Source organism: Protomyctophum parallelum (genome assembly GCF_964188405.1).
Source record: "Protomyctophum parallelum genome assembly, chromosome: 11".
Taxonomy (NCBI): domain Eukaryota; kingdom Metazoa; phylum Chordata; class Actinopteri; order Myctophiformes; family Myctophidae; genus Protomyctophum; species Protomyctophum parallelum.
The window spans coordinates 35,225,585-35,236,522 of NC_139707.1; the positions used below are offsets into that span (position 1 = coordinate 35,225,585).

At 40.4% G+C, this 10,938-nt stretch overlaps 1 protein-coding gene across 1 annotated transcript; it reads left to right on the forward strand.

Annotated features, from left to right (window-relative positions):
• dhrs12 (dehydrogenase/reductase (SDR family) member 12) lies at window positions 1–7,898 on the forward strand. The gene is made up of 10 exons (XM_083776452.1): window positions 1–177; window positions 667–800; window positions 1,969–2,051; window positions 2,364–2,456; window positions 2,751–2,832; window positions 3,366–3,427; window positions 3,905–4,009; window positions 4,260–4,350; window positions 5,259–5,399; window positions 6,303–7,898. Exons 1-10 carry the CDS (start codon window positions 122–124, stop codon window positions 6,413–6,415), a joined length of 960 nt encoding a protein of 319 aa, XP_083632578.1. The 5' UTR covers window positions 1–121; the 3' UTR covers window positions 6,416–7,898.
• The last annotated feature ends 3,040 nt before the right edge of the window (window positions 7,899–10,938 follow it).

Genomic DNA, 10,938 nt, shown 5'->3' on the forward strand with positions numbered 1-10,938 from the left:
GTTGTTGTTGTCAGTCATATAATAACGTTACGTTACTAGGTGAGGTCTATTGCGTTAACTTGTGCCTGGTTACTGTCACATTGGAGGTCTTCTCTTCGCCGAACAGATCAGTGCAAAGAAAATGTCACTTTACAGAAACGCGGTTTGGATAGCCAAAGGTCTTCAGGAGTACACCAAGTAAGTGTAATTACTAGGCTATATGTGCTTTGTGTAACGCTGCCTGACCTGACCCAATCAGCTTGTGCAATGTCCATTAACCACTAAACCTCTTTGGACATGTGAGTAGGCTACTGAGACTGAGTAGGCAATAACTGACGTTTTTTCTATTCATTTCTATTCATAGGAATAGCCTATGGCTTAATTGTTTTAGTGGTTAAATAACTTTGATTGATTGATGTTTTTATTTCACAGTATGCCGAATGAAACATTTTAACCGAAAACACAAGTCAATATAAAAACTGTTACTTTGTGGACGATCCATGATAAAGGATTACACTTGTTTACAACAGGGTCCACAACTGTTACTGACACCGTGACAGATTAGGTCTGATAAAATAACCCTTGCACTTTGCAGCATGCAACTTTTATTCATTTATATACTGTATATGGTGGTAGCTATAGTGCATAAACTATGTTTCACGGTTTCACCTTTGTTATGACCTACAGGAGTGGCTATGAAGCTGCAGCAAAGCGTTTCAATCCAGGGGACCTCGATGTGAACCTAAGTGGCAGGACCTTCATGATAACAGGGGCCAACAGCGGCATTGGAAAAGCCACAGCCCTGGAAATAGCTAAAAGAGGTGAGATATTTAAATTTTTACAATAAGACCCTTGGTAAATGAATGATGCTTTTTAAATAATGGTATGCCTAATCAATGCAACTGTAATGCAGTATAGCCAGCCAGTAATAGTCAGGAGTATCCTGGACACCTTTTTTGTATTTGAGATGACGGGATACCTCATCTCAAATACAAAAAATGTATCCCGGGTTCCGAAAGGGTATAGCTATCGTCTGAAAAGACAAAATGCATAATTTTCTTTATTTTTATAAAAAAAACAAATTCACCCAGTGTCAATGATCTAATGTAATCCTGGGTGCCACACTTCCTCTGCCAACCTGGGGGGGCAGCGGACTGACCTCATGCTTCCTTCTATGCATGAGGAGTTTCCCCGGCCGGACGTAGCACGTGGAAGGAACACGTTATTCCGACCAGTTCCTTTCCCCTCCGTCAGGCCCCCCGGCTGGCCAGGGGGAGACCAGGATTACTGCATGTTTTGTGTGAGGGTACCTATACCCTAGGGCAGGGGTTCTCAACGTTTTTGGCCGGGACCCCCAGAAATGCTTTGGCAATGTCTCGGGACACCCGCCCCGCCCCCTCCCGACCCCCAATATGAATTGACTGCTACAATAACCTTAATAATAGAGACGATACACCATAAATAAATACTGAAACCAGATATAATCATTAGGGAAGGTGTATGCATGTACTATGTGTACTATATGTAAACTCTTCATTTCCATTTTCCGGCCATTCAGTTGCAAAAAAATATTTGGGGACCCCCCAAAATAATTTGGTGACCCCCTGAGGGGTCGCGACCCACAGGTTCAGAACCCCTGCCCTAGGGGACACGGGGTGAACATGCAAACTCCACACAGAAAGGTCCTTTTGAAAAAAAAAGCATCCTCTTGACATTAAAGAGGGCGAGTGCACTTGCAATGTCCACAATACTGTACAGATAATTTGTTGTAACATACGGTTGTCAAGTTTCAATGTATGTCAAAGGGAAACGTGTTTTCTCGTATCCTTGTATGGTTTGGCCTGGGAACTCTGCAGTGTTGCCAAACACAATGGCCACATCTGTCCAAGTACTAAATAGAAGTAACACAATTCTGCTTTCTCATAGCTTTGGAAAAGAAAAATGTGAATGTAGTCTGTCCACCATAATGACTTCTTTATGTGTCTAAAGGGGGAACGGTCCATATGGTATGTCGCAACAGGGGGCGGGCAGAGGCAGCCAAGGACGACATCATGGAGCTGACTAAAAGTCAGGTGAGGATTGGAAGTTCACACACCTTCCATTCATACCATATTGGGCTCCAAAGTGCATGTTTTGTTGTTATGTGAAAGTTTGAAGATATTATGGAGCGAACACGTGCTATAATGGGTCCTTGCTAATATAAATGTGAGTATAGTTGAAGCTGTTATCCAGAGTGGCTCACAGAGTGGACCAAGACAGTTTGTCACAGATATACGGTCGAAATAAACATGGAAAGTCTATACTGCGAGCTCTTAGCAGGTGTCATTCTGTACAGATGGTTAATATGATATCACTAATATTCTGTTTCTGTTTTTTCTTATCAGAGTGTTCATGTACATGTTGTGGATATGTCCAATGCAAAGCAAGTGTGGGAGTTTGCACAGAACTTCTCACAGAATAACAGTTTACATGTATTGGTACGTACAGTATATGCTTACAACACTGAGACATCAAAACCTGTGAAATGAATGAAAATAATAATTTACAGAACAAATCAACAAGATAACACTAAGGAATTAAAACAGTGTAGTATAAAAATAAAACCAAATGGCATCAATAAAACAATGCAAGAAAGTTTACGCACACTATAGAAAAAGGCCATGGCGTCAAAAATAATATGTTTCCAGAAGAGATTTAAAAGACGACCCTGACCTTGCTAGCCTTAGATCCTAAGATGTGAAAATAATGGTTTATCTTTTCCTTTTCTTTAGATCAACAATGCAGGGTGTATGGTCAATCAGAGAGAACTAACTGAGGAGGGCTTGGAGAAGAACTTTGCCACAAATACTCTGGGTAAGAAAGAAAGGGAACGCTAATATGCCACTTTGCATTTTAGTAAAAACAACCAGGGTTCGATTTGTAAAGCAAACCGAGAGATCGACACTTCTCTAATATACATTTTTATTTATTGTGATATTATCAAATATGAATTTCATTATCAAACATGTCTGACAGTACATTTAGCAAAGGGAAATGCATTTATTTAATTCCGTCTGAGCCAAAGCAGGGATGAAACCTCGTGCATCGTGTATACAGTATATATAAAGGCCTTTACAGACGGGGAGCGAGTGACGCAGGCGTTGTCGCCTGGATCAGCGACACGTCTGGTCATGAAATAAAACAATCCTGGTCTAGTGGCCCGCTGACGTAATCGCCTCTCAACTCCTCCGCGTGTCCAAAATAAACGCACGCCTCTCATTGACAATGAAATACTAAGGCACGTCAAGTCGTCAGCTGCTCCCCGTCTGAAAAGGCCTTAACAGTGCAAGTGGAGCGTCCAAGAAATGTGTTGCCGACTTGTTTTCTCCGCTTGTGTTTATTTGCAGGCACGTACATCCTCACTACAGCCTTGATACCTACCTTGAAACAAGCTGAAGACCCCAGAGTGGTGGGTTGTGGCCTGTCTTTATCTTATTACTTTGTTGTATGGTGTTATGCAAAGATAGTTCACAACCAACCATAGACATTCACAATGCATGCAGGCATATGATGATGACATGCCCAAAATAGGGAACACAAAGTGGTTTAAGAGCTTGAATTTGACCACACTGATGCACACATGTTATAATTGGTGTGGTAATCGATTGCAGTCCTGTTTACTTCCATTATGGAATAAAACTTAAATATTTCAAAACCTTTACAACATAATGGAGGTGGGGGAAATAGTGGAGGTACTTCTGTGAACCTACTGGCAGTGTGTATACAAACTTTGGCGCTGACAGTTGTAGTAGTTAAGCTAAATTAGCTCCAGGCAGTGCCACAGACGCAAATAGACGCACTGACATAGATGACTAGCCTCAGCTATGTCAGCCTAGCCTCTTGCAGAGTCACACTGTAAAAATAATTTACTATGCCATCTTTGCAGATCACTGTGTCATCAGGAGGCATGCTGGTGCAAAAGCTGAAAGTGGATGACATGCAGTGTGAGAAGGGGACATTTGATGGTACCATGGCCTACGCTCAGAACAAAGTATGAAATGGAGACACTGTACTTGGGAGGGACAGATGCGACCTATATCTTAAAGCACTGTTTCTTAACCAGTGGTCCATGGCATATTTACAAGTGGTCCATCGAATGTTTAAATAATCTGACTGTGTTACACCTTCTTTTATACAACATCTATTCATATTGTTTGTAAGGTGGGTTGGGTTAGTCCTTGAGGATTCAAGAGATCAAATGTTTACACCTGTTAAAGTGCCCCATGCTTTTGTTCTGACAGAGGCAGCAGGTGATCCTGACAGAGCGATGGGCATCCCAACACAAAGACATTCACTTTTCCGTCATGCACCCTGGCTGGGCAGACACACCAGGTAACAATACAGAGAACAGATCTCATGCCATACGTAAATCAATCACTGTGCTGCATAATTATGATCTGGATTGATTGTGGCACGCCTGTTGCGGTTTATAGCAGTAGAGCACCCAACACACTCTCAAATCGTGTCATCAGGGCCGGGGTAAATACATTTGTTTTTGGCTTTATTGATAGGAAAGTGGGAGAGAGAGAAGGGGAGAGACACGCAGCAAAGGTCGTCATGAACGGGACTCGAACACGCGACACGCTGTCAGGCCAGAGCCTATATGTGGAATTCATGCGCCTGGACCACTAGGCCAGCGGGCGCCCGGGCTGGGCTATATATAACGGTAGCTGTTAGATTTATATTGTGATAGGAGAGTTAACAGTGTATTTTGAATATTTTTCCTGGGTTGAATTATTTACGCCTTATTTTATTCTTTCAACTATGAGCTTCAATAGAGCTTGTAGATCTGCTATTTTAGCTATTATTGAAAATATAGTTTTGTCCTTATCGCCTAGCATGGCGATGGCACGGCATGCCGCCTGTCGAGTAGGATCAGACAACTGACTATTTAATTGTGATAAACTGCCTCCCCATGGCCAGCAGGGGGCGCCTGATGGAGGGGAAAGGAACTGGTTGGAATAAACCAGGGAAACTCCCCCCTGTCAGGTGTAAAAGGAGTGACTTGGACACTCGTGCATGAAGGAAGCACGAGTTCAAGTCCGTTGCTCTCCCCAGGTTGGCGGAGGGTGTGTAGAGCCCAGGATCACATTAGATACTTGACACAGGGGTGAAAAATGGTTGACAAAATCGTGAGATAAGTAAGTAAAACATAAAAAAAAGTGATACCAAGTCTGTCGGCCTGCTTACTTGTGAGTGAATTTGGAGCCTTTCTTTTGTGTTTCTAACTTCCTCCATAGCTGTCCGGTCATCCATGCCAGACTTCTACGACAAGATGAAGAACAAACTGCGGACAGAGGCCATGGGGGCAGACACGGTGGTGTGGTTGGCCGTGTCAGCCGACGGCGCTGCTAGGCAGTCCAGTGGACTCTTCTTCCAGGGTGAGACACAGTCGGTGTTAAAATAAGATAATGAATTGCATTTTTATGGCGCTTTTCCAAGTGCTCAAAGCGCTTTACAACGGTTCATTCATTCATACATTTGGAGGTGAAGCGGCGAACAGTCGACGCCAGCGTCCTCACTTCGCACATTCACACACCGACGGTGGCGAGCTCACACCGACCGACTCATTGGAGGCAATGTAGGGTTCAGTGTCTTGCCCAAGGACACTTCGACATGTGGACAGGAGGAGGAGCCGGGATTTGAACCGGCGACCCAGGGATCATTGGACGACGCTCTACCTCCTGAGCCACAGGCTCCCTGGATTAGAGTTTTAAATAAACACTAGGGGCTCTATTTTTGTCGATTTCTTTTTACTATTTTCTTTTTTTTACTATTTTTAAATAGTTAAAATCTACAAGCTCACAACGTGTCGATGTAGATCAGCTAGTTGAACTATTTCAAAATAGTAAAAAAGGCAAATAAGTTTAGGGATAAGGGGTTTAGCATGGACGAAAATAGAGCCCTAAGTATTTTACTGTGTACGGAGACTATTCATAAAATATTGACTGAGCAAATATCACTGACTTGTAGTGAAGCTGAATAATATTTGACTAGCAGTATATATATATATACTTAAACTGCAGTACTGGAGTGGAGTACGTTGGCCCTATATTCTTTCTTTGTACAATGAATATCTCAAATAGCGAATCTACAGGCTCACACAACATGTCGCAGCACATTGTAGATCGGCAATTAGGTTCCATTTCATTTTGCTATTTAATTACATGTCCAAAATAGGGTTTCCATGTGGAAAGTGGTTAAACGTCTACAAACCTGTCATACTCGTACACCACTGGGTTCTGGCTTTGTCTCATACTGTTCATACTTACAATGTATTGCAGACCGCACAGCTGTGGCCTCACACTTACCCCTGGCCTGGACCAGAGCCTCACCACAAGAAGAGGACATGATGATTGCTACGCTGGAACAGCTGGCCAACAAGCTCAAACCATGAACTCTGACAAAACACTGTCGGGAGGAAACCTCATAACTCCAAAATGTTCATTTTTCAGGAAATGAAAAATATACATTTTTCAGGAAATTAAGAAAACCTTATATTTATAGGTGGTGGAGTTAGTTGCTTTAGCAGTCATTTTGAGGGTCCAATGGAGTTAAGTTTTGTCCAAAGCACTTTCCATTGGTTCAGTGGAGTTATGAGGTTTCCTTCAGACAGCAATTATATTAATTAACACTTATTACTTATATTACTTAACACTCCTAATGACGGATAGATGTAGCCAACACTGTTTTGCAAGATATCTTTTACATCTACTACTGCAAATTCTTTTGACCGATTTGAAAAATATTTAAAGAATTGAGGCCCTTGGCCTGGCGGGCAGAAGAAATACGACGCTACCTCATAGTACAAGATACTACATGAAAAACATGTTCTCCTGGTGGAGAGAACTATATTTAGTTTGCATTCTGAGAATGTTTAGTAATTTAGTGGGGGAAAGAAATCTTTGAAATGTACAGTACCGTTCAGCACTTTAACTGTTCCAGTTAAGTGATTATAGAAGCAATGTTGACATTTTGTAAGTTATACTTACGGTTAAGTAGAAATATCGACCATTTACAAAAAGTACTGTAGCTAATGTACATGGAGTAGCCTTCCCCCTGCGGTTGTTGCTGGAGACATACACCGAGTAGTATCAATGCCTTTAAGAGGCTGAGCAAACACCTCAGTATGTGACCGTTATCCCTTCAACCGTGACAGTCAAACGTGCCAATGAAAAAAACAGTAATATATTGACATCACACTATCAGCCTCTCCCTTAACCCCTCCCCCTTTTTCATACAACTACAGCTGTGGGTGCGGCTTCAGTTCAGATGGATCACCACCCATCAGGCAAACCAGGCATACTTAATGAACTGGTGGGGGTGCCCACATAAAAACGACATTTTAACAAATACTGTACACTTTCTGTCCTCCTTATATAACAATAAGACCTGATGATTATGTTTTAGGGTGGAAAAAAATCATGGCACTCCATCTTTCAGTTTATACTGTACAGTATATACCCCTGACTGAGTAGCTGCAGATCAGTGATACAGTATGATATTTCTGCCAAATCTTAATAATAAACGTGGACAGTGTTTACAATGCCATAATACCACCAATTGCAAATTCTTCTCACCCCCATTGAGAGGTAAAAAGTTCAAACACAAACTCAGATTCTAGGTATATGTATAAATGTAAGTTTCAGGGAGAATATTTGTATTGCCAAAGTGAAATGTAAATACATTTACATATAAGCAAAACCAGCAGCATAAGACTTTCGTGGAAAGTGGTTAAACTAGCACGATAATATTCTGAATGAAATTAATTGAATTGAAATGCAAAGAAAATGTATGGATCTTTTATGAAAAATGTCTCCTTTCCCAATGGACCATCTTCGGTCCTTGGAACAACATATTTTGAGATGGGGTTCGGAGGCCAAATAATATTTGGGGTCCTGGACATGACAATGTTTGAGAACCACTGACACGTTTCTGTGTCAGTGGTTCTCAAACATTTTCCTGTCAATAGGTTTTTCAGATTTTCATGATTTAGAAGACATTTTGTAGAATTGAGCTCAGGTCTAAATGGGTTAAGGAATATACATAGCTCAAGTGAAAAGTTGGGCACTAGGGGCCACGCATAAAACATAAATGAATGTACAAAACTAACGTCATGTTGACCTATTTCTACATATATTCTATATAGAGCAACTTCTGTTCAACTTTGACCCCTCTGGAACTTGTGCTGCTGCTGCACAAATAGTTCCATGTGACAGAGGGGTCAATATATCTAACCATTATATCTATGTAATGTATAATCTGATATATATATATATATATATAAATACACATACACACTATATCAGATAACTCTTTAGATTATATAACTATTATTACAGTATAACTTAATACAATACTGTACACGAAATATGGTAGCCAAGAGCCATGAGCAGTGAAGTTGTTACACTGCTAACCTGTCAGACTTCTCTAGTTGCAAAACATACATAAAAAAATCAAAGAAATTAATTCAGGCATTTGATGACTTGGTACCTTAGTAGATAGAATACACTTAGTGTTGTTAGGAAACCATCTTTGTTCTTCAAATACAACATGAAATAGTAAAGGGCCGTTCACCCTTAAAATGATAGTTTTAGCCCATTCTGGACAGAAACATTGTTATACTTAAGCTGTTGAAAAATAGCAGATCTACAAGCTCATAGTGCTGCACAGAGTGCCGCGCTACGAGCTTGTAGATCTGCTATTTTTGAAAATCGTGAAAATGTGGTGCAAATCTTTGAACATATTCTTTCAGATTTTTACTCAAACCTTTGCTTCTGGGAGGATCAATGGAACAACATATTAGACGGGGATCGGCAGCTAATTACATATAATTTCTGGGCTCCTTGACATGAAAATGTTTGAGAACCCCTGAAATAGAAATATACCGTAATTTCCGGACTATAAAGCGCACCTGAATATAAGCCGCACCAACTAAATTCAGGGAATAAAACAAATGTGTACATATACAAGCCGCACTGGACTATAAGCCGCAGGTGGCCATAGATATAGATTTAGAAGGTCCCCTAGTGTCCGTTGGATGTAAAAATCCATAGATTAGCCGCACCATTGTATAGGCCGCAGGGTTCAAAGCATGGGAAAAAAGTAGCGGCTTATAGTCCGGAAATTACGGTAGGTTTTTCAGAAAACTGTCAGGATTTAGAAGTAATTTGTAGAATCGTCCTCACTCTCAGGTCTAAATGGGTTAAAATATAGTTTTAAAATCATTCAAAAGTCAAGTGGATGGCAGAGTTCAACTATGAAACAAATACAATGGTGAATTATAGTTATCGGTATAGTGTGAACGGCACTTAACACCAAAAACCTTGCATTTTGGGGATAGTAAACTTCTAAAAGAACCAGTTAAGCTTTTTCTTTATTCAAGTACAAATGTCAAACACTACGACCAAAGTTACAAGGTTCTTTTCTTTTTCTTGACAGTGACAATCTGTTACAAATCTTCTCTTTTGATTCCAGTGCATGAACTGACACAAACAGTATATATTATGATTTAAAAACAAAAACAAAATCAAAGCAAAAAGTGCCCATTACACAGATTCCTTTTAGTCCCGTTACACGTCACCACCAAGGTCAATGATTAGCTTAAGGATATGGACATATTCATATAACAGACACAATTCATAATAAATATAATCATAAGACATTTACAATACCCCTTGATGACAGTATATAAGCATGAGCTATAATGTACACTTCTATTTTCAAATCAGTAGGTAGTGAAAGCATATATGGTTTCTTATTAAAGTGCTCCAGTATATTTTGTTGCAAAGCATGTGAAATGCAAAGATAATTCATCATATGGGACCTCAATTGTAAACTAAAAATGTAATATTCTCATTGCTTACATTACATGCTGTGACCGGATTTAGGAAATGTACGCGTGACCTGGTGACGTAGTCCATAGACATATATAAAGTCTAGATGGCTCAAGGCGGAGTCTCTGACGTAGTTCACATGGAGGCCATCTTGCTTCGGGACTACAGTTCAAATCTTGACGGATTTACAAACGGGTTGGTTTAACCCATTCTGACCTGAGATCAGATTCATACGAGGTTTCCACTGGACACACACTGGTCTGATTAACCCATTCTGACCTGAGATCAGATTAAAAAAATGTCAGTCGTTCTTCGATTTTTCAAAAATAGCAGACCTACAAGCTCGTAGCGCGCCACTCGGTGGCGCACTATGAGCTTGTAGATCTGCTATTTTTCAATAGCTAAAGCACAACGTAATGCTAACACCAAAAGGGGTTCCCGCGCAAAATGGGTTAATACAAACGTTGTCAACGTGGCTATGATTCAGACCGCTTATCTGCTTAATTTTAGTTTTTTATATGAACGTCGTATGCGGACGTATCTGACGTTTATAACAAACCAAACAGTTTGAAAATCGGTTGAGAATTGAGCAAGTTATGGTTATTTAAAAGTACACACTCTCCATTGGCCAGAGCGTGCGCGCCATCTAGCTTTCTTATATACATCTGTGACGTAGTCAGCCCTACAGTATTATTTGTCATATGTATCCTCTTGAATAGAACAAAAATAACAAAATAAACTTTGGATATAACATTTTCTCACCTCACCATCTTTCAAAACAAACCTCGAGGCCCCAGTGCATGAAGATAGTGGACTCCTTCATTTCATTAAATCTATTCTTCCAGCCTGCCAACATTGAAACATAAACATTTTAAAATTGATTATAGTTGTGAATACTGGAATTTTGAATGGTTGCTGTCGAATGGGTGACGACTTCAAAATCAAGAGGCCACCGTCATTCTGCACTAGGCCTTACTTTTTTCTTTTAAAACAAACTGATAACATGAAATTTGGTGTTCTGAAGCTGATAAAAGCATGCATGATATAAAAACTCTGCATGCTTCTATGTGCAGGCCAGGTCTCC

Coding starts and splice junctions, on each gene's coding strand:
- dhrs12 (XM_083776452.1), top strand. CDS start 122: ATGTCACTTTACAGAAACGCGGTTTGGATAGCCAAAGGTCTTCAGGAG. Junction 178..666: donor GGTCTTCAGGAGTACACCAA/GTAAGTGTAATT, acceptor TATGACCTACAG/GAGTGGCTATGAAGCTGCAG. Junction 4,351..5,258: donor TGGCTGGGCAGACACACCAG/GTAACAATACAG, acceptor CTTCCTCCATAG/CTGTCCGGTCATCCATGCCA.